Genomic DNA, 25,070 nt, shown 5'->3' with positions numbered 1-25,070 from the left:
GTTCAGTAGCCCAAGATAGGCAGCCGTGAAGAAGGCTGGTTCAGTAGCCCAAGATAGGCAGCCGTGAAGAAGGCTGGTTCAGTAGCCCAAGATAGACAGCCGTGAAGAAGGCTGGTTCAGTAGGCCTAAGATCTACAAGGTCTGTAGAGAACAACTAATAACTACTAGGTCTGTAGAGCCAACCGAAAAAAACGTGTTTGAGTTGAAATGAACTAAAAAAAATGTTAACTAGTGGTTAATGATTTCCAATCAACATTATCTGTTTGCACTCCTGAACCAACGTGCTATGGTGCACCACCAATTCACCCTCCATCAAACAAATTTCTTCGGCATCTCCCTTATCCAGTTGAACCTCACAATACTACTAATGACTTATTTTTTTCCCCAGATATTTTCGCTGATTTTTTTAAAACAGGATAAAATTAAGAGACACTTGATATACATAATTAATTAAAGGAGTCGTCAAATTGAACAAAGATTGCTGCGTAGAAACGGTAATATAAAATATACCGAATACTTCAAAATCTCAAATTTAGTTTTAAAAGTATACATAACTTCCAATCCATTACAAAAGACTAAATTACATGACTATTATAAGGCCTATCTGGACATACGGAATTGAACTATTGGGCTCCACTAAACCATCTAATTCCTCCAGAATCCAATCCTTACAGTCCAAAATCCTTCGTGAAATCCTTAATGCTCCTTACTTTGTCACAAATCAAATCATCCATCAGGACCTCAATGTCCCCTATGTTGCAGATTTGGCCAGAACCAATCCTTCCATAATAAACTTCCCAACTACCCAAACCAACTCGTTTCTAACCTGGCTTCTCCTTCACTACCTAATAATCCTCCTAGGCGTCTGAAAAGAAGATGGCCTCGAGATCTTCTCCTTTAGAGGTGTTTATGGAGTTCTATCAATGGGTAGATTCTCTACATGTTTGTATCATGTCATAATATCACTTACAGCAAATTTACTTGATGTGTATATATGTATACAGTTGTAAATAACAATTAATAAAATATAAAAAAAAAAAGTATACATATTTTTTTTTGCACGGTAAATAACATACAAGATATTGAGTATGGAATGAAATACTTAGGGGTTTTCTTAAATAAAATAAACCTCAGATCGTCTGCCGAGGTCAGAATTTTTTAGACAAAAAACCATAACTTCTAGATTTTTTCTACTTTTTTGCTTTGTTTCCAGGATTGTGTATTTTTTTATTCCAGCGGTATAGAAAATTGAGATGGCAGTCGTGCATTTTTCATTTCAGGTCATTGAGCATAGTAATTTTATACACCCCAAACGCAATATAAAATTGGTCATATCATATTTTTGATTTTTTTTTTTTAACTATATTAATATTTCTAATGAAATATTAAAATATTTTTCAGCTGAGTCCAGCTGCGTCTGTGAGCGAAATTTTATTTTGTGAATCGAAAAAGTTTTGTTACGTGCTTATTTTGAAGGAGCGCATATTTGAAATGAAAGTATTATTGGCTAAGCGTTTCAGTCGATCTCAAGAAACAATATACCTAGCATATAATTACACTAAAACTATTTAAAGAGTTGTTCTTGTCACCATAATTTCACATTATTTTTTCGGGACCTAGTGGAAATATTTTAAAGTTATGACGTAGAAACGAGTAAATTTAAAATAAAATAAATTGGACATTATTAAGAAACATTTTATCGTATGATTGTACTTAAAAAAAAAATAAATAATTTATTATTAGAACTTTTTTGCCTCGTTTTAACCGGGAGTAGTGAAAAGCTCATATAAATAAATATTCATTTGTACAAAAGAATGTTATTTAAAAAAAAAAATATTTATATTTTCTTTACCTCCAATTAAAAATCAGCAACCCCGTCGCACCATTTTATTATGTAATTTATATATTATTGTATCTTAATACTATGTATATTTAAAATTGATCATTTTGGCATTTGGAAATAAAGAAAATTGATTTATAATAAAAAATGTTTTTTAAAAAAAGTGTCTACCTTTCATTTGTTTTAGATTTTTTTTTTAATATCTTTATTGAGATTTAGAAATGTACATAATAATACATTTAGTAAATTTTATGTAAGTTTATAATGGAGTGATACAGGTGTGTAGAGAAACTAACCATTGGTAACACACTAAATTTTTTATTAAAAACCAAAAATTCACTCTGGCAAGTGGTTCTATTTAGAATAGGGGGTCAACTATTAACCCAATATCTTTCCGCAGAACGACAAAATACCATTTATATATTTTATAAAAGTGAGAAGCAATTTTATTTTTCTACCCGCTACATGGTGTTTTTTTTTTTATTTATTGACATTTACAACTGTATGTAAAATACAACAAGCAAATTTGAAGTAAGATTATAATGATATGATACAGCATGTAGAGAAACAACCCAGTAGTAGAACTCTAAAAACATTTTACAAAATAAGGTCAGGAGGCCATCATCTTTTCAGGCGCCTCGGAGGATTGCCAGGAATGGAAGAGGAAGGAAGGTTAGAAACAAGTGGGTTTGGGTGGTCAGGGAATTTACATGGGTGGTAAAATTTTATAAAATAAATTCGAGGAGAAGATGGTTAGGGGAACGGTCAGGGAGTTTTACTTATTTGTCTTCTTCGCTGGCGGTCTTCCCAAACTTCTGCTCACATGTTATCCACGCTCATAATCTTAAAATAAATTTGAATTCATACAGCTTAAAGCAAATACAATAGAGATGGTACTAGAAATACAAGAAAAATATTTTTTGAGGTTTACTGATCGGCCTCATAAACTTTTTTCGGTTAATTTTTTTTTTACATTTGATTTTCAATCTAGTGTTTTTTTTAGAACTTTTAGATCACATCGAAAGAAAATTCGAATTTAAAAAATATTTCTCGATAGTAAATGTATTAATTTTCCACTATTCTATTTCATTAATTCACCAAGAAATAACTGTGAACAGTTTGCTATATTCATAACCTACATTCCCCATAAAAAATAATAATATAAGAGAGATGGTCAAGGAACGTCCCTCGGGAGACAAAAAGTGGAGCACTCATACCGGCTTTATTAATCCAATCTCTATGCCATAAATATATAATATCGTGTATATAATTTACCGTTGCATTTAATCAAGAGAATGGTGGTCTGCCACACGACCGTCATCTCTTTATGGCTAAAAGCATTTGTTTAATACAACGCTTAATTAAATAAATTTATTTTTTGTGACAAATAATCGCCTGTTCGAGATTAGGGTAAGTTTAAAAGGTTGCACAAACTTTTTATCTACGGTGGAGCGCTCCTGTTTCTGTTATTTCCAGGTGAACCAAGAATTCAGGTCAGGGTTTTTTCTTTCTTTCTTTATTTTTTTTCTTTCTTTCCTTTTATTTCTTTGTATAACTTCTACATAAGTTATTATCGAAAATATTAGAGGACTTAATGTAGACTTACTCTCAATTATTTTTTCTTTTTCTACTATTGCTCTTATGTTTATGCTTTTAGTTTTTAAGATGTTACTTAGGACTACATCTGGACAAACAACTGACATCGAATTCTCATAAAAGAAAGGAAACTGCTCGTCTATTCCGTCTATTATAATACTTACTAGACAAACGGTCTAAACTTCTAATCCATTACAAAAGACTGATCTACATGACTATTTTAAGGGAAATCTGGACATACCGAGTTTTGGCTTTGGGCTCCACTAAAACATCGAATTCTTCAAGAATCCAATCCTTACAGTCCAAAATACTTCGTATAATCCTTAATGCTCCTTACTTTGGCCAACCAGATACCAATGCTTCCATGATAAACCCCCAATCATCCAAACCCACTTATTTCTAACCTGGCTTCTCCTTCAATATCTGATGATCCTCCTTGGCGTCTGAAAAGAAGATGGCCTCGAGATCTTCTCTCTCTGGAGTTCTATCAATCGGTAGATTTCTCAACATGTTTGTATCATGTCATTATATCACCAACAGCTAATTTACTTGTTGTATATATTTTTATATAGTTGTAAATAACAATAGATAAATTATTAAAAAAAAGTTTTTAAGATTATAAAAAATATTTAATTTTAGTTGTTTTTTTTCGTAATAATTTATTTATGGATATTACAACTTTATTAAAAATATATGCAACAAGTAAATGAGTTATATTACAATGCCAAGATAGTCTAAAGGAGAATCTATCAATTCATATAACACCAATAATATTTTCAGAGTAAATGATCCCGATAAAGAAAAGTAAATAAATATTGTTAATAAGAAATTAAAGCAAAAAAAAAAAAAAAAACTGTAATGTACACATATAATGTTATTTTGGACGGAGTATGGCAACATGATCATTCTAGAATCCCTTACTGGATTTTGGCTTCCTCTCGAATTGCCTTCCACTCTTCCTGTTCAGGAATTACGACTTGAATATTACACTTATGAATAATCTCAACTACCGTGGAATACTAAGAGTGGAACGGTAGAAGTGCAACTCAGTCTACGGGATTTCTATTGTAAGATCGTACTAAAAAATGTAGCAGTACATAAATAAGTAAATAACTTCAAATGGTCAGGTCATGAGACCATTAATTAGTCAACGCACGGTATGATAGGAATGAACGTTTCAATTATTTATAAAAACTGATTTAGTTATATTTAGTCATATTCCTTAGTTTATATATATTCAGGATTTTTTTTATAGTAGTGAAACATGATTAATATTGAAGAAGTAAAGGAATAAGAAAAAGAGATAAGAATAGTAAGTTGCTTGTAGTGGGGAACGATTTACAGGAAAGCTGGAGAATTTCCTGGAGTTGCACAATCTTACTGGAGAAAAGGAGATACTCCCCATCTTACAATCGGCAGATGAAGGTCTTGACGAATTCATGGCACCTGATTTAGGCAAAATTTTGTAATAATGTATCACCTGGATCAATCAGGATTCTAGGAGTGTTTCTGCAGCAACTAAGAGCTGTCTTAAGATGCAAGTGAGTGTAGAAATAAAAAGGTATCAGTTTGCTTGATCCTTGATACAGTCCATAGTCTTTTCTACCACAATTGGTAACGCATATGCGCCTACCAAAGATAAAGAAGAAGATATGAAGGATGATTTCTATGATCAGTAAGAAAAAGTTGAGGACCAAGCTCTAAAACATTACATAAAATTAGTTATAGGGGACTTTAATCGAGAATCTTAATTTAAGCCCATTACTGCAGGCCAAACCCTCCACGAACTGAGCAATGAGAAAGGAGGGAGTTGTATTAGTCTGGCTGCTGCTAAAGGTATAGTCTGCAGTACGATTGTTCCGCACAGGGACATCCACATGTACACCTGGGCAAGCCCAAAAGGTGCGGAAAACTAATCAAAAGCTGAAGATAATCCTATAAATTAGGGACCGAATCGAAAGAACTACTAAGTTCTGAATCTGAAAAATCAAGAAGTAAAAGATAAATTCCAAATTGAGCTGAAAAGTAAATTCGAACAGAAGGGAACACTTAGAAACAGGGCTAAAGGAAAAAGCCAAGGTAGTAATAGGCATTCAGGAGCAACGAAAAAACAAGAACTGGTTCACAGAAGAATAAGAAAATGGAGTGGAGGAGAGAATAAAAATGGAAGTCCTCAGCCTAGCTAGACCTGATCCAACAACGCTGGAAAAATATACAGCCACCAGAACAAAGATAAATAAAATAATTAGAAAAGCAAAAGGACAATTCTTCATAGAAAGATTGCAAGCAATTGAGGTAGACTGGAAATATATGCGAGTTCTACGCCAACATCAGGAAAGAAAGGGTAGTGTATAGAGTAAGAAACGTGCAAATGAGAGGAAAGGATAACAGAGGCCAGGAACACAGGTCTATCCTAAAGAAGAGGGTCTGAGTGCGGAAATTACAGAGATACAGCACTCCTTCCGGCGCTCTACCTAGATAATGACCAATATCAGATCTTCAAGGACGCGTCAGATCAAATAAGTGGCCAATAAGAATTCATCTTAGTCTGATTTACTATTAGAATCCGATAGAAAAAGTAAATTCCATTATGTGCAGGAAGGTCCTTAACTTCGCGCCTCCTCTCCAGAAAAAAAAAATTAACATTTACAAGGGATCGATCACAGGGTAAAAGAACGCGAGGTTCTAAAGCATGACCTCATGAGTTACATATGTCTCTGCAATTGTTCTGTCGTTGGTCTGGATTTACGCGACTTATCTCTTACTATCCTGATGATATCTGAACTGGCAAAACATTGACTAGATAGTTGTATTTTTTGGGGGGGGGTAAAATATTCCAAAAATATCTAAACTATAATATAATCACTGTTTTGTCTTCGACTGCCGTCAAAACAGCCCTGACGAAGCCCTGCAACGTGGGGCGAAACGTTGGCTCAATAAAATAGTATAATTATTTACTATTTGAGTATTTTTTGACCGCACCCGGACCATATTCCATTTATATAATATTATAACTTTTTTTTTTTAACATAAAGTAAACAACTGTAGGAAGATAGTCCAGGTGGTGGTAAATAAAGGCACAATAGTAACAAAAATTATTTAATGTTAACCATTAAATTATTTTTAATCATAAACATTAAATAGTTGTTTCAACTACTTTGTACCTTTATTCACAGCCCGCCGGATAATCTACAATCTATTTTATACCGTCAACCAACTTCTTCCAATTTAAAGTAAAAAATATTGAGTACTGTGGGACATTGCCAGTTATTGAGTCATTTATTACCGATTTTGAATGAACCCTTTTTTTGTAAAATACTTGGTCGAAAAATATTGTTCCAGGGTTCTTGCCAATGCGCCCAAGAAGCCAAGAAAATAAATAATTTTTGGCACTGTTTATAATATCGTATTCCGCATTTATTATATACCAATCGATATTTTTTTAAGAGTAAGAACAAAACATTCTCGATCGTATTAAATGTATTAGAAATTATAAAAACCAAATTACTCTTCCAGTAAAGTAGCCCTACAAATTTTTTAAAAAGAAAAATCAAGTCAGACATTTTTCCAACGTATTTTGAAGCCCGTAAATACGAATTTTCATATAAATAAAAAATTGTAAATTTTTGGAGGATATTTTTGTTTCCTTTTATCAATATCTTTTTAGATTTTATTACTTTGAATAAACTATGAAGGAGAAGTAGTAGTTTCAAATAAAGAAAAACTTATAAAACGTTTTATTTAATATATCCGTTATATTTAGGTGGCCTTTAACCAGTCGTAAGTTTAGTGTAGATTGGTAGTCATATTAAAGCTATTGCATTTTTCGTGATTTTCGAAAAAAAAATCTAATGTCCTCAGATAAGGCAACAATTTTTCGATAACTATTAAATTTTGTATTTAACGGTTTTTTGAGGTGTGGAAAACGAATATCAACTTTACCTCTCCATAAAAAAAAATATTTTATCCCACTTTCCAAGGCCAGTAGGTTTAAATTATTTTATAATGCCGTAAGAATATGCCAATCGATTTTTTTTCCTGATGTAAAATAATAAAGAAATATTGTCAATTGTATTAAACGAGTAGAAATGTATAAAATACCACAAAAGCAAAATGCCGCTTTTTGTAAAATAGGTCAAAAACATATTTTATTAAAGAAAAATCGAGTCAGATTTGTTTTTAGTACTCTTAAAAACCCATAAATATGGGTCGTTCGTAGCTCAGGTGGTTAGGTGCAGATCTGCGGGCGGTTCGAATCCGGCCTGGTGCGTTGACCAAGTAGATAAAAACTTGACTTCTCCATCATGGTTAGAATAGGTTGGCCACCTGTGGATAAATGGGCCAGTGTAGGACTCCAATGGGAGTCTTGGGCGAAAGAAAAAAAACAAAACTTAAATACGAATTTTCAATGAAAGATATAAATATTTTACTAATTTTTTTTTTAAACAAACAAATTCTCACCACGTATTCCGATGATACATGGCTATTGTCAGTGAATAATGATCCTTACATTGTATCCCAATTCCTCCAATCCACCAAAAATCACTACCCTCGAAGAATGGTGCCAAAACTGGAGGATTAAAATAAATCCCACCAAATCACATTTACCCTTCGTCGTAAACCTTCGTTTTGCCCTACAGTATCTTTTAATAATACCCCACTCATTCCTGTTGAACAGATCCGTTACTTAGGACTAAATCTGGACAAACGACTGACATGGAATCCTCATACAAGACTGAAAAGACAGGAAGCTCGTCGATTCCGACTATTACAACATTTACTAGACAAACGGTCCAAACTTCCAATCCATTACAAAAGACTGATCTACATGACTATTATAAGACCTAGTTGGACATACGGAGTTGAGCCATGGGGCTCCACTAAACCAACTCGTTTCTAGCCTGGCTTCTCCTTCACTACATAATAATCCTCCTAGACGTCTGAAAAGAAGATGGCCTCGAGATCTTCTCCTTTAGAAATGTTTTTTGAGTTCTATCAATGGGTAGATTCTCCACATGTTTTTATCATGTCATAATATCACTTACAGCAAATTTACTTGATGTGTATATATGTATACAGTTGTAAATATCAATAAATAAATTATTAAAAAAAAAAATAATGATAATAATAATATTTTACGAGGACCACTTCGCAACGACAGTCGGTCCTAATTGTTCCCCTTGTGCACCCTTACCAGAGATACATGCCCAATGTATTTTTTCTGAAACAGCCACAATAAATATTTTTTGGTTAAGTCTGCAGTTTATGTAAACAGGTTATAAAAAATAAATAGTATTTGGTTCTAGGCCAATGGTTGCTAACCGCAAACTACCAATAACCGATAAATACTGCAAGGGCCGAACGTGATATTGATCGCTTCCCAAGTGAACACGGCTATGGCAAATTGGTCCTTTTTTAAGAAATACATAAAAGATTAACTAGTCAGTTGAGCTCTCGATTTCCTTGCAAAGCTACTACTATATTTATAATTACTGACTAATAAGCATTACGCTAAGGTTTTATTAATGCTTCTATTCATGAAATTCAAGTTGTGCAAATTGAACTTGGGGTGGAAAATCAAACTGATATGATTAAGAAAGACCCTTTAGTATAATATAAACAACAGATTATACAGGGTATTACAGTTTCACCCCCCCCACTCACCACTTCCATTGTTGGATTTTTTTTCTTTTCTTTGGGTCCTAACTGTGGACCCATAGCGTCCTTTGGGTGTATAGATAATTTTTTTAACCTATTCCAGTTCTATTCTAGCGTACCTAACATGAAAAAAAAAAAGGTTTTCTTTCTTTTTATATGACCTCGTTCATGTCCATTTCTGACATGAGATGGGAGAGGGGGGTATCTAAAGAGTATCACTCTATTCCAACACTATAGTGGGGGGTCAAGTTCTCATTTCGTGGGGCCACAACAGAGATAAAAGTCAACTCCACGGTCGGATTCGAACCGGCGCCGCTACAGTTCCCAGGTTGCAGAGACCTGTGACTCGACTCCCTGAGCTACAGATGACCTGCACTGGTAAAAACTAGAGAAAGTTAAAAAAATCACAATATCCTTAAACGATAACCCAAATGAACCTGTTCTGACACAGTGAAAACTCAAACCAAAAGTCTCAATTCAAATTGACAGTTAAACAAAAATACGTATTTAAAAAAAAAACAATAAATTCTAATTTAGGCTGAATTAAACAATATTAAGCTTTACACTCAAATTATTTATTAATAAGTAAAAAGTATATTTTTTTAAATTATCACGAACATGATCATTCTTAACGGTATAAGGCATCCTCAGAACAATCTTCATTGATTTGATAATTTTGTTCAATTTTTGTCCATAATTTTGTTATTATATCTCCTGGATTTTCTCATGAATGTTAGAAAATAGGGATTAGTCAAAATAAAAAAATAATGTGTCCAAGTTCAATTACCTTATTGTAAATAGTTAATAAGCGGAGAGTGTCTGCAATAATTGAAACTTATGCTATCTTTGAAAAACGTTCTTCACTGTTACTGCAGCAATCATACTAAAGATCGTCTCTTGTTTCTGCGATGATAAGATCAAGGGGAATTTCAGAACGTACAATCCGATTTTACATTATTGAGGTGCGATTGGAGATAAAGAATTGGAAGTATCTCAATAAAAACTTTTCTTTCACTCTTATATTTATTATTGGAGAGATATATTACCTACAAATTTCAAAAAGTAGGAAGTTTAGAAAAAAATAATTTTGTTTATTAATTCTTTGAAGTAAATTATTGGAGTAATTTACAGTTCAAAATAGTTAAAATTAATGCTATATTTTTCGTGGTTTTTTTAAACCTAGAATTAAGGAAGGGTTTTAAATAATATCAATATTTTTTTTTATTGTGTAATATTACATTCTGTCTAACACTTATAGAAAATGGCAATAGGGATCATAGATCTGATTTATACCATATTTACAAATACATAAATTAGATGATAATAATATTAATGAAGGCTTAACGAATCCGATGGTTCGATGCCAATACCACTAAACGCTCTCCGTATATCCTTCCAGTGATGCCCCTCTAAACCTAATTCTACTAAATCAGTTTTAACGCAATCCTCCCATCCACTTTTCGGTCTACCCCTCGGACGTTTACCGGTTGGTTCAGTGTTTATTAACATAGTAGGGATCCGCTGGTTACTAAGCCCAACAACCTTATACGTCCACCTTATACGCCCCAATGCAATAACTTGAATTATACTTACCGGGTGTAGGTCCCTTAATTCAGCATTGTGTAATCTTCTAAATTCTCCCATTAATTCATCCTTTTTCGGTCCGAATATTTTGCTAAATACTTTATTTTCGAAAACCTTAAGGCACTGTTCATCCCTAAGTGTAAAGGGCCACGTCTCGCATCCATAAAGAACAGTGAGAAGGATAATAGTTTTGTAAATTCTAATTTTTAAGTTTTTCGATAGAAGGCGCGAGCTTAGCAGTTTCGAAATTGAAAAATAACAAGCATTTCCCGCCTTCAACCTAGCTTTTATTTTTCCTCATTAATTTCATTTTTTCTAGTTACCGTAGAACCTAAATACTTAAACCTATCTACCTGTTCAAACGTATTTCCTCCTATATCTATATCACCGAAATTCCTAGCGTTTCTACTGCTAACCATGTATTTTGTTTTATCCGTATTTATTTCAAGACCTAGTTCCTTACTGGAGTTTATTAAAGCGGTTGTATTTAGTTCAATAGTTTCTTTGTCCTCACCCAATAATACAAAAATTAAATGATAACAAAATGAAAAACAGAAGAAAAAATAATAATTATAATAAATGAAAAACAAAATTAAGTTTAAATTAAATAATATCTTAAACACAATCATTCCTATTTACAAAACAGCCTCTTGAAGTTCGTAAGAGAGGATCCCATTGTTAACGGAAATTATATCACGGAAAGCCAGAATGAATATTTCGTTTTTGTTTTTTTTTAAATTAAATCAATCTGGTTCATCTAAGTAAACATTCTTTAAAACTTTCCTTGAATCATTTTCATGATGGAAATATGTGATTGGTGGAACTAATCTTTCAACTACGACGTTCCATACTATGTCGGTAAGGGAAATGTGGATTTAAACTATGTGTGTTTAAAACTTATGCAATGCTGCACTTTCTTAGGAACATAACAGTAAAAACCTTCAAAATTTAGAGAGCTTATGCAGATATAAAAGAAAAATAGAAAATCACCAAATCTCTTGGTGAAAAATTGCGTTTAGAGAAAAAAAAAGTTATTTTTGAAGGACATGCTAAGTTTTATTACTAGTGTTGTGATCTACATTTTAAGAAATCAAAAATCCACGAAGCAGATATTAGGTTTGAAAGTCATCATCTATTAAGTGTCGTTTCATCAGTAGAGTGATTTAATGTCCATCACCCAAATAGTGAATGTTAAACAATTTACAAATTCGTTGGAAGAGCGAAAATTGGTTTTAAAGGGCAATTTTAAAAACGATGATGTCCAATTTCACTCGGAAATATGGTGACTTCATTATCGGCAAATCTCTCTTGAGTCGAGGCAATTAAAATGAATTAATTGGACCAATTAAAACAACACACAGCTCAAAAATTTATTGTAAAAAAGTATTAATTACAATGATGAGGATTTTTTACCGAGTATGAATTTGATACAGCTAATCAATTCGATATTAAAAAAAAAAAAAGAAAAAGAAAAAAGAGAGAGAGAAATATATTATTATTATTGCGCGCTACGCTGCTCCAATCCATTATTAAAGGATTTTATCCCGAAGATGAATTTTTCAAATTTATTTATTGCTATTTACAACAGTACATTATAATACATTTAGTAAATTCGATCTCAGATAAAATGTAGTGTTACAGGGGTGTAGAGAAACTACACCCCTGTAACACTACATGATATGGTAGCACTCTAATGAGGTTTTACATTAGCAGTTCTCGTGGCCATCTTCTTTTCAGGCGCCTCGGAGGATTGTCAGGAATAGAAGAGGAAGCAAGGCTAGAAACTGGTGGGTTTGGGTGGTCAGGGAGTTTGAAATGAAAGGAATGATATCGGCCATGGAACCATGATATGGTTCGGGCTAGATCAGTTACATATGGAACATTATGGTCTTTATGTATGATTTTATTTATGACATGGTAAGGAGCATTGAGGATTTTGGATTGCAATGATTGGATACTAGAGGAATTCGAAGGTTTAGTGGAGCCCCAAAGCTCAACTCCGTATGTCCAGATTGGCCTTATTACAGTTAAGTAGATCAATCCTTTGTAATGAATTGGAAGTTTAGACCGTTTGTCCATTAAGTCCTGTAATAGTCGAATCCGACGAGAAGTTTTCTTTCTTTTCAGTCTTGTGTGAGGATTCCAGGCTAGTCATTTGTCCAGATGTAGTTCAAGGTAGCGGATCTGTTCGACAGGGGTAAGATCAACATTATTAAAGGAGACTGTAGGGCAGTCGGTAGGTTTACAACGAAGGGTAAAGGTGATTTGTGGGATTTATTTTAATCCTCTAATTACGACACCATTCTTCGAGGACTGTGATAAGGGATTGGAGAGTTTGGGATGCAATCAAAGGGTTAATATTAACTGCGAGCACACGTGTCATCAGCATACGTGATGAGGATAGTATTAAGATTCGTTTGGATGTCAGCTGTATAGATGGTGTAAAAGATGGGACCGAGGATACTACCTTGAGGAACACCAGCGTACTGATAATAGAGGGATGAATAGGAACCATTTTAGTTTACTGGGAATAATCTATCGATGAGAAAGAAACGGATGATGAGAAAGTATGTAGAAGGTAGGAATCTACGGAGTTTGTAAAGCAGTCTCGGGTGCCAGACTCAATCAAAAGCCTGTTCTACATCGAAAAAGCCGAGTATGAATTTGATACAGCTAATCAATTCGATATTAAAAAAAATAATTATAAAAAAAACAAAAAAGAACTGAGAAATATTTAATTATTTCGCGCTACGTTGCTCTAATACATTGGATTGCTCAATGTGGAGTACATTTTTCAATCTATAAGACGAGATATAGATACATTTATAATTACAATATATAAATCAAACATAAAACTCAATACACTATTATTAATTTATTTTCCCTTATGTTTTTTCCAAATTAAATATGCAAAATGAAAATAAATCAAATTAATTTAAATCTGAACACCCAAACTCTCATAATAATAATTACCGACTCAAACTTTACTAAATACTTAAGACACACATATTGCTATTGGATTTAGTCACTTATCTTTTCATATTCCTTGCTATATTAAATCATTACACAGTAATCGTCATTTTTTTTTTATAAAAAAGTAAATAAATGACAAAGTGAAATTTCAAACTCGCTTTAGAGTATAATGAAGAACCGTAAGTGTATATAATAATTGAAAAAAAGTTGTTTTAGAAAAAAAAAAATAATATTTTTTAAATGAACGTCGGTACTGGAAAAAAATGCCAATAAGTAATTAAGGTAAAACATAGTTTTCGGTATTATAGATCTTAAAAAGCTTTATGAGAACAAAATTATAAAAATTTCTTTTGAGTATGAACTTTTTATTGGGTATATAACGATTTTCGTCGCCTGGTCACCCATATTTGGGTGGTGGGCATACTTTAGTGGGGGTCAAGTATGGGTTGGGTTCGTGGTCTAGATAAAATGGATATTAGGAATAATTAAAAAAAAAAAATCTATTTTTAACACAAAAATTTAATGGAATAAATAATGATAGGTATAAAATAATTAATTAAAAAGTTATATTCAGTATAATGTGCTTCCAAAGAAAAGGGAGTCTTTCAAAAGTTTCGAGAATTTCGCAATGAAACTGGATTGGCCTTAGTTATGATGACTAAAGTTACTTCTGGTGATGAAGTTGATTCCAGTCCTCTTCTAGTAGATGTAGTAATCTATTCTACATCTTCTCCAGCATAGTTAGCTCTTGAATCTCCAGTCGAAAGGGATCTTATCAGTGAAAGATTTTCATGGAGTAGCTAACTTTCTTTTTATTTTTTTCTGAATTAAGGTAATTATTTCGTTTTGTTCTTCAACCCTCATGGAGGCCTGACTTACAAAAAAACAAATTTAATTTTAAACAAATCTCAGTCAAGTTTTTAGTTTGTATTTAAACATTAAACAACTCACTAACCAAAATTATCTAATGCAGTGGAAGTAGTGTATTTGTCATTTTTATTTTTTGGATCTATCTTAAATTAAAAAAAAAAATTATTCTACATGAAAAATTTTGTTTATCAGTTGTTTGAATGCAATCTTTCTTAGTTGTGTAAGCACTATGTAAGTTCGGTACCTATGTGCTTGATTGTGTTGGATTAAAGTACTATTTTTATGTGGTGAGTCTTTTTGACACTTGCATTATCTTTCTGCATTTGTGAGATCTGATCGTTTTCTTTTCTAACAGTGCCTGAATTGGCGAAGTTATTGACTGAATTGAATTCCACTAAATTTGTTTGATTTTTTTAAATAATACAAGAATATAAAACAAATAAATAATTTTATCTCTATCTGGTTGGCCAATTACTTCATCTGGTGCGTCAAGAATAGTGTTTTTTGAGGGTAAAATCTCAAACTCCCAACAATTTTGTTACAATTTTAATCATTCTAAAATATATTAATTTCTCCAACTTTATAACGAAATATTTTTATTTTTCAAACTCTTTTGGATTTGAATTTTTCATTTCCATGTTGCGAATGTAGGCAACCAAAAAAAGAAAAAATCGACTCAAACAAATATGAAGAGAGAAAAATTTCAATCTTCTTGTGAGTTTGTTTAGTTATTTACTGGCTTCGGGACTGAATTAGACCAAAATTTGTTTGCTTCGTTTAAATCATTTAGTAACGCCAAACAAAAAAATAGAATAAAGAATTTAGATACAAAACGCTATGAGAAAAAAATATTAAAATTTGCTAAAAACATTGGAATGATGATTATTCAGCTAAATGAATTTCTTGGTATTCTTGAAAATTTAAATGATTTTTTTTTTTAAATAAAGTCAATAAAACTTAACTGTACCTTAAAGTTCAATTTAAAAGAATCGCTATTTGATGTTCATAGGTAGCAAACAGGAGCGTTACTGCAAAAATATTTTAGAGGGTAAAATCTAAAATTCCCAACAATTTTGTTCCGATTTTAATTATACTAAAACATTTTAATTTTCCCAACTTTAAAACGAAATATTTTTATTTTTTTAACTCTTTTGGGTTTGAATTTTTCATTTCCATGTTGCGAATGTAGGCAACCAAAAAAAGAAAAAATCGACTCAAAAAAATATGAAGAGAGAAAAAAGAATAATTTCAATCTTCTTGTGAGTTGGTGTAGTTATTTTAATAAAACTTAACTGTACTTTAAAGTTCAATTTAAAAGAATCGGTATTTGATGTTCATAGGTAGCAAACAGGAGCGTTACTGCAAAGATATTTTGGATGGTAAAATCTCAAATTCTCAACAATTTTGTTGCTATTGTAAGGATACTAAAATATTTTAATTTTCCCAACTTTATAACGAAATATTTTTCCAATTATTTTGGATTTGAGCTTTTCATTTTCATGTTGCGAATGAAGGCAAACCAAAAAAAATCTACCCAAACTAATATGCACTTACAAAAAAAAGTATTCTTAGCTTAGGGGTATTGGTGTAGCTGTTAATTATTAAATTAATATTTTTTTCATTTTTAGGGGGAGGGGCAAATGCCCCCTCTTGCCCCCCGCTGGGTACGCCCATATACTCATCACTTAACTAGGTTACTAGCTTGGTAAGTATAATGTCTTGTATGCGATCGGAGCTAGTTGACAAAGTGGATATCAGCCATAACGACTTTAGGGATCCAGGAAGATCCTTCTAGGTCTCCAATCTCCCATCACCGACCCCGCCGATTAATATTTACCACCCCCTTCATCTCACTCCCTTCCTCTTGGTTGATTTTAAGATATGGCTTCACAGTAAAGGATTCATGGAATACTTTTTAATAACGAGTATTACGAATCATGTTTCGGATGCAGCTTATCCGGTTAGTGTTATTTAAATAAAAATTAACATGACTTTATCATATTTGTTGCCCAACCTGTGAATCGGTCGAGTAAATATAGAACGTGTTTTATACTCGCAGTTCACCCCTCATTTTTTTTTTTTTTTTTCTCGAAAGTTTAGGAATTTCGAAATGAATTTTGGCAGGTATGTCTAATTTTGGTTGAAATTTCTTTAAATGCTGAAGTCGATTTTTTAGTTTCTTCCAGTTTCTCTTCAGAGTAATTAAATCTGGAATTTTCTATGAGAAAAGATGTTTTCAGTGAAAGATTCTCATACATCTAACTTTAAAACAATTTCATATACGTTATTTTCCGATACTGATCAATAGCTAGAACTAAAATAGATTACTACACTACTAGACGAGGACTGAAGTTGAAAGATAACTTTCGTCATCATAACTAAGGCCAATCAAGTTTCATTTAGAATTTCTCGAAAGAAAAGAAAGTATGGAGCACACTATACTGGATGCAACTTTCCAATTTTTTATCTCAATCGCACATAGATAATGTAAACTAAAGCGGATTGTATGGCCTGAGCGTTATCTTTTATTTTCGCCTTTAAGGAAATCATTTATGCTTATTACCGAAGAAACCGGTGACGATCTTAAGTAGGATGGTGTAAGAACCTTTTTCAAAAACAGGGTCCAAAAGTTTCAATTATTGTAGACTTTCTGCGCCTATTATGAGTATTTCCAATGGGGTAATTGAATTTCGACACTTTTTTTTTTTATTGTGACCAATCTCTCTTTTCTAGCAATGATGAGTAAATCCAGTAGATAAGATATTGAATAAAATTATCAATATCGATAAAGATCGTTCTAAAGATACCACCGAAAAAAATCAGTATGTATAAGTACAGAATTTTTACTTTTCAATAATTTACTAAATCGTAATGTTTAATATTGTTAAAATCACAGTTAAATACATCTACATTTTTAAGAAAATACGTATTTCTGTTTACCCGTCAATTTGACGGGAGCTCGTAGAAACAGGTATATAAGAAACACCCATGAACATAGTGTTAACGCCCGTAAGCGTAGTGTTAAATACTTTTCGACATGTTTACAGCATTGACCGAAAATAAAAATAATATTAGAAACATCAATTCATTAATATATGATCTGTTTCATCAAGTCAATACTTCCTATATTCAGTCGATTTCTGGCAGAATATTAATTTATAAGAATATATTTATTCGGATTCTTTGTTCAGTATTACTAATAGGTTTAAGAAAGAGAGCTTAAATAATTTTTATCTGTTTTAGTTTTGACTTCTTTATACCTAAAACTTCCTCAAACCAAACGTGTGACCAATACAATCGCTCATGTCACCAAGAACAATAGTATATTATATTCAAAGGTTGCAAATTGGTACATTTGCAATCCATCGTTCGTCGAGTTTTACTACCATGTAGGGAAGAAGATTTTTCCACTAAACTTTACTTTTACTGGTCACTTCTTGAAATAGTATGAAACAATAACCTTAATTCATTAAATCCGACGATAACCACTAACTTTTTGACGTTTCAACTTCCTCAGGACCATAATCTAACTGTTAAATCATAGTTATGGGTACAGACCTAATGCAATAATTTGTCAGTGAATGCATTTAATTTAATCTTTCGCATAAAAACCACATGCAGACGAGCAATATAATATTTTTCATGTCCCCAAACCATCTTCACTCAACTTTCGTAAAGTACTAAATACAACTGACATTTAGTATCAGAAAAACTTCTCTGCAGCAGAGGATCTAATATTAAACATAAGAAAATATATTCCTCAGGAGGAAAAAACAAAATGACATCCCAGGAAAGAAGCATAAAAACAACCTGTAGATTGTTCGTAAGCTTAAGAGGTCCGGGTGGGGCGAAGTGAAGACTACACGACTTTTGAGTCTAAGTACTGTAGGTTCGACTTTAACCTAAATATTTTGAAATGATTTGATGACAATTGATCTAAAATTGGTGTAAATCGAAGAAGCAAACAGCCAAGTTAGTTAAAAGTTTTGAATAATGAGCTCGTTCAGTGCTTTGAATACTTTTTTTCATCAAGAAGAATAATTTTCCTAGAATACAGATAAAGGTTTTTAAAAAATATGTAAATTTATTACTGATTCAATAAATCTATATGGATGACCTGGGTATTAAGTACTGACACAAGTAAATTCTCCTTACACTGGCACATGTAAATAGAGGACATAATATTAGTTTTTTTGATTTATGATAATAAAATTGAACTTTTAAAAAATCTTAAACACAATAAGTACTAATACAGTAATAAGCTGTATAATTTGTGTTATGAATCATTCATTTAAATTTAAAAAATTCGACATCTGTTAAAAGAAGCAAGCCCAGCCGATGTTATGAATTGAAGAAAACGTTTTCCGTCTGTTAACTACCCATAACCCAAGAGAATATCTATTATTGATTATATCCGTACTATAGTAATGTTAATAATTGCATTTATAAACAAATACAATTTTAAATTTCATAAATCATATTGTGAGTTTTAGGAATATAAAGTTAAAATTATGACTAATTATAAAAATTATCATAGTATAAGAACATGATCTGTAGATTAACCCACTTTCATTCAAAGAGATATGGAAATGTGTACAAATTAAATACATATGTTCATTCGTTTCGTTTGTTAAATATTGGATCCTATAAGAAACGATGATACTTTCCACTACAAAGTGATGATATGTAAACAAAAAATAATTGAATATAATATAATTAATTTTAGAATGTCGTTCGACTTGAAAATCAACATAAAATATAAATCCTGAAACGTTGAAAACAGTAATTAGTAATATTAATGACAAAGTAATACAACACTTAAATTAGTAGTTAAATAAACAAGCTGATAGCAGTACATAAATTTAAGGATATATTACTGATTTAAACCAGTTTTAAATTTATTATTCAAGAATGATACAAAAAAAATGTATTGTTTAACTACTCACTGTAGATAAAGGACTGAGATTCCGCTATCATAGCTTTAATGATACAAAAGGTACTTAAAATCTGTCAAATAGGAAGAATTATTTCATGTAACCATCTCTATACAGTTTGTAAACAATTATTTATTCTATATACCACGGGGTTTAGATGCATGGGTTCTATCAAGATAATCGACGACTGTATTACTACTAACCAACTGAGGAAGATTGCGCGACTTAATACAACTGCTCATACCGCGCAACTCCCTCAAGTGAGCAAAACAGATCGAACTCCATAGAGGTAGCACCTACCTCAAACTTTATTGTCTTTGACCATGTCGTTCCGTATTAGTTCGGGGAGTTAATAGTTTGTTTAGGAAATTATTTTTCAATAAATTACGAATTGCACTGGTAAAGAAGACTAATCATGTATTTATGAAATAAAATGCTCCCAGGGATTGCATCGTCGCCTTAAAAATACATATTTGATATCCCGAAGTCCTTTCAAGTTTACTACAATTTTTTTGTGAGTAATTAATTTATTTTCAAGTTGCAGTGTTACTAATAATGAATTGTATAGTTCTTATTGTTTCACAGACACATAAAAGCAATTCACGATTACTGTTTTTACACCTTAACTCATAGTAAGTGACTGGCTTATAAAATCAGTTTTTAAATCTGATAATTCTAAACTAGATAACTGGAAATGGAACCAGTTTCAATATTTACATCATAATCTAAAGAGTAAATAAGTAAACCTTGTTTCATAATTATCATCAAAGGAATTGTTCTCTGTAACTGTAACTTGCAGTAAAGAACATTAAATAATATTGTTTTACTTGATAAACCTTTATGTGTGGCTTTTTTATTTTAGTTATATTAAAAGTTCTTATATTATGCATGCAGGTAGTTACAAATTTTTTTACTCCTTTCGATATAAATTATTCCTGTGGGTTAGTATTCTTTCTATTTATGTATTATATAGGTTTTGAAAATTTAATGTTAACCGTTTATTGAATCTTTTCTTAAGGACTGTTTGATTGCCAATGAATAGTGGCTTCTTTCTAAATCACACTCCTATTATTTGTTTAGTTTTATGTTATCACATAGTTAATAATGCATTACAATGCCATGAATTATTTTCTTTTGACATCCCCTTTTAATAAAGAATATCTATATCTAAATACAGCTGAGGTACTTTTAATTCAATTAAATTCAGTAAATTAAGGTTAGGGCCATGGGGTGTAACTTGAACCCTATACTAAAAGATATTTAGATATGTGAGAGCAATTATTTTCTATTTAGTTAGAATAGCACATATTCTAAGATATAATACTTTTTAGTATATCAATCTAATGGACACATGCGCAGTGTGATTCATTCTCAACCAGCTATGACAAGTCTAGAGACGGAGACTGAAAAATCTGAAAGTGTTGGATTTCTCCAGTTACATGAACGCACTATATTAAAATTTATGTAACTTGTTATCTTTTAAGCTTAAAGAGTTTAACCGCTATTTTGTAAAAGTCTTGTATTCTTGGGAGTTTAACTTTTAGATTTGTTTTGCATAGCAACAAAATATTAAACAATTTTCATTTTTCAGGGTGGTAAGTGCATGTTGCTTCATGAGTGTACTGTATCACATTTTTAGTTAATTAAACTAATATTCAGAAAATAATGACTTATTTTAAATTTACAGATAGTTATTTTTATTTTTAGCTATTGCTTTAAGTATGGCCTTATTTCAATTACGATGGCTGCGTCGATTAATAAGGAATAATACCAGCCCTATTCCTATGAAAAAAGCAGAAATATGGAAACGACGTTTTGCAGTTTTATATATGTTTGCTTCATTTAATTTACTTGGTACTATATTTTATTATTATTACAAAGGAACACCTGATTTAGCTGCATATTATGGCCTTAAACCTGAAGATGAGATAAACAAAAAACCAGGTGATTTTAAAATATACCTAATCTATAGGCCTTATATATATATTCTTAACAAATTTAATTGGAGAATTACATTCACAAACAAGTTTTATGAATGAAATTTCCCATTAAACCTTTTGATGAAATTCATTCATCAACAAACCTAATATTGTTATACAGGAAATAAATAGTGGTTACTATAATTACTTATCATAATTTTTTAACCACATTCAATTCATGCATGCTTTCAAACATTAAAGGAATAGGAAAATTTTAAGAAATTTCCATATTACTTACAAAAAGAGAACTCTTGTCCTGTTATGGGTTAATTTTAATTTTTAAACTGATGTACTGAACTACAAGTACCGATCTCTTAGGAAGTACAATATTATTACGAACTGAATGTGCCAAGATATTTAGGAATGTAGGTAATAACTGTTAGGGAGCTCAGAGCCTCCACTCAAAGTGCATATCAATATTATTAACCCTCCAATAGGTGCACCTCCTTGTTAGATGAGAGTGTTCTTTCTATGTATCTAACAGATCCAGTTAATCGCTTATGACTTGCTAATTTTTCCATTTGTTAAACATCAAGTATATATTTAAAAATAAGCATGCAATATTTTATAAACATATTTCTCTATACTTATTATCTAATACGAATTAAAAGAATATGGAAAATTAAATTTCAAATTTAGTTCTGAAAAATCAAAAAAATAATCACATTTGAAACAAGTCATCCTCTTTTTCTTGGTTTCGTAATATGGTCTACATCTTTTTTTAAGGAGGCTTCCGGTGCTGCTCTTCGTTATCTTGTTTATTTTTTTTTTTTTTACTTTTCTTCTGTAAGAGACAATTTTTTTTTTTTTTTATTTTGGTACTAAGTTCTTTGATTACGTTTGTATTTGGTCCTTCACAAGTTCATTAAAAAGATTTTTCTCTTGATATTGTTGGTTTTTATCTCCAGATTATAAATAAATTGATTACATTACCTTAAGTTTTCAAAGCTATTGGTTCCCAAGTATTTACAATTAATTTTAGCAAGTGGTACAAAGTATCCCTATATACCTATAAACTTTGCTCCTATTTAAAAAATAATAATAATAATAAATAGATATAAATATATTGTGAACTATGAGTTTTTTCTTTTGTTTGTCTTCCAAGGAAGTTGAGGTATCTTTTTAGAGTGTCAGAATTTCAGTTAGTATCAACATAAATCTATTTAGTGTCACGTTGTAAAGCTAGAACTGAAAATAAATTAAGAAGTTGCCTTAAAAACCTGATCTTGGTTGAACTCAAATTTTGGTAGATCGAATTTTAATCTAAGTTGACCCCTAATTTTATCAGAGATAATTTCAGAAAAAAACCTTGACCTATACTAGGGCAAATATGATGAATTCCGGCCAATATATAATCGAGAAAATACAGTAGTTTCAGTATTGATTCAACATTGCTTATAAATTATAAATTCTCCATGATTATTTTAGATTTCTATAAACATTAAATATTTGAAATTAAAAGAAAATGGAGTTTCTTGCTCTTGCTTCCTGTGTACAATAGATAAACCTATTTTATTATTTAGTTATTTATTGCTATTTACAACTGTACATTATAATATATCTAGTAAATTTGATCTCAGTTAAATTGGAGTGTTACAGGCGTGTAGAGAAACTATCCATTGGTAGCTCTCTAATGACGTGATACATTAGCAGGTCTCGTGGCCATCTGTTGGGGTAATATAATAAAAAGAGTTCAATAGGTTGAACATATATATTATTAGATAAATAGAACAATCGACATGACTGAAGGATGTGGCAGGCGCTAACTAACCGATAACCTATAACGGATAACCACCTATCAATATACAATGTCCAAAGAGATTATTCCTTACACACCCCCTCAATTGAAACTTTATATACACAAAAAAGAAAAGTAAAGATTCAATTGCAAAGTAACTCAAAATTTAAATCTGGAAAAATTAAACAATTAACAATTCTCGAAACTTTTTAAATTTTTCATAGACCAGTGGTTTTGTGAATAAGTCTGCAATATTTTCTTCAGAACTAATATAGTCTATTACAATTTTCTTATTATCTACAAGTTCTTTGACAAAATGATATTTAATATCAATATGTTTGGCTCTTTTTGGAATTTGCTGGATTTTTAATCTGAGCAATAGCACTATTGTTATCAACATTTAATCTAGGACTCACTTCACCACACTTATCAAACCGCACAAATTCACCAACTCCTGAGCAGCGATACCAGCAGCAATGTATTCTGCCTCCATGGTTGATAACGCAACACAGGTTTGTTTTCTTGAGTGCCACGCCACCGGGTTGCCAGCCAAGAATGCCACAAAGCCGCTCACACTTCTTCTGGTCTCGATGTCTCCTGCCCAGTCTGTGTCCGAAAAGCCAATCAAGTCTATATCCTTGTTTTTTCCGAAGATAATCCCCATTTCTTTTGTGTCTTTAAGGTAGCGTAGAACACGCTTTGCAGCTTTCCACGTTTGTTGTGTCCCTTTGTCTAAGTAACGTGCCAAGAAGCTGACACAGAATAAGTCCGGGCTTGTCATTGTATTCAAATACAACAAGCTGCATACCAAACTCCTGTATGGAATCTTATCCTCAAGACCTTTGGTATCCTCAAACCTACAACCAACTTCCATGGGCGTGGTGACCCTTTTGCAATCCTGCATATTATAGTTTTTAAGAAGTTTTTTCACAACATGAGCCTGGGTTACTTTAATTGTATTATTATTTCTTTCAAACTTCATACCCAGAAAGCTCGCCACTTCCAACTCTCTAATGTTGAATTCATCCTTTAATTGGTTGATGAATTCCTGAACACTCATCTTCTCCAGCTACCAAACCGTCATCCACATACAATACAAAAAATACTTCCTTTTTGGAATAAAAGCAGAAGTCGAAATTGGACCTCTTGAAACCAATATTAATCATAAAACTATTAAACCTCTCATTCCAAAATTTAGGAGCCTTTTTTAGACCATTAAGGGGTCTATTTAATTTTAATGTTTTAGTAGGTGAGTTTACACCCATTTTGTCGAGATGGCCTTCTCTCCTTCAGGGACGTCTTCAGGAGTCCATGTCTTCATAGTTTCGTGAGCGCGTAGTTCTTTGTTGATGGCTTCTCTCCATTGACTGTCTTTGGTTGCTTCTTCAAAATTCACTGGAGTTTCTTGGCTCGATAAACAATAGGCTGAATAAACCTCGTAGTCTTCTAAATATTTGGGCTTAATCTCTTTCCTCTTTACTTTCTTATACTCTTCTTCCTCAAAACTATTTTCCACTGTTTCTATTTCTTGTTCTTTATTTTTATTTTCATTATTCTCTTCTTGAGGTAGTTTGGATTCATCCAAAGTCTCCTCTCCAATAATTCTTTTATTGTTTCTATCGGGATTATTATCATAGCGAAAATTATTTTCGTCAAAGGTGACATCTTGGGAAACGTAGACATTGTTTGTCTTAAAGTCCCAAATTCTTTAGCCGTTAGCACCATAGCCCACAAATATGCCAGGATATATCCTAAATTGGCTCTAGGATCTAATTTATTTGCCCGAGGAAGTTTTAGTGTCCAAGCCTTACATCCAAATACCCGCAGCCTACTTAAATCATCTTTTCCAGAGAAAATATCTGTCGGGATTTTTCCTCCAAGTGCAACTGTTGGTGAAC

At 31.8% G+C, this 25,070-nt stretch overlaps 1 protein-coding gene across 1 annotated transcript in view; it reads right to left on the bottom strand.

The window, feature by feature from the left end:
- Positions 1-19,656, bottom strand: part of Syt14 (Synaptotagmin 14) — a 69,465-nt gene extending 49,809 nt beyond the window's left edge. Inside the window, exon 1 of the mRNA XM_014424887.3 lies at positions 19,468-19,656. Coding sequence (XP_014280373.1) covers positions 19,468-19,498 — 31 coding nt within the window. The 5' untranslated portion in view covers positions 19,499-19,656. The remainder of the gene's footprint in view (positions 1-19,467) is intronic.
- Positions 19,657-25,070: the final 5,414 nt, after the last annotated feature.

Source organism: Halyomorpha halys, unplaced genomic scaffold (genome assembly GCF_000696795.3).
Source record: "Halyomorpha halys isolate HHAL.00 unplaced genomic scaffold, Hhal_1.1 Scaffold27.1, whole genome shotgun sequence".
Classification (NCBI taxonomy): domain Eukaryota; kingdom Metazoa; phylum Arthropoda; class Insecta; order Hemiptera; family Pentatomidae; genus Halyomorpha; species Halyomorpha halys.
This window is presented reverse-complemented; position numbering and strand designations above follow the sequence as displayed.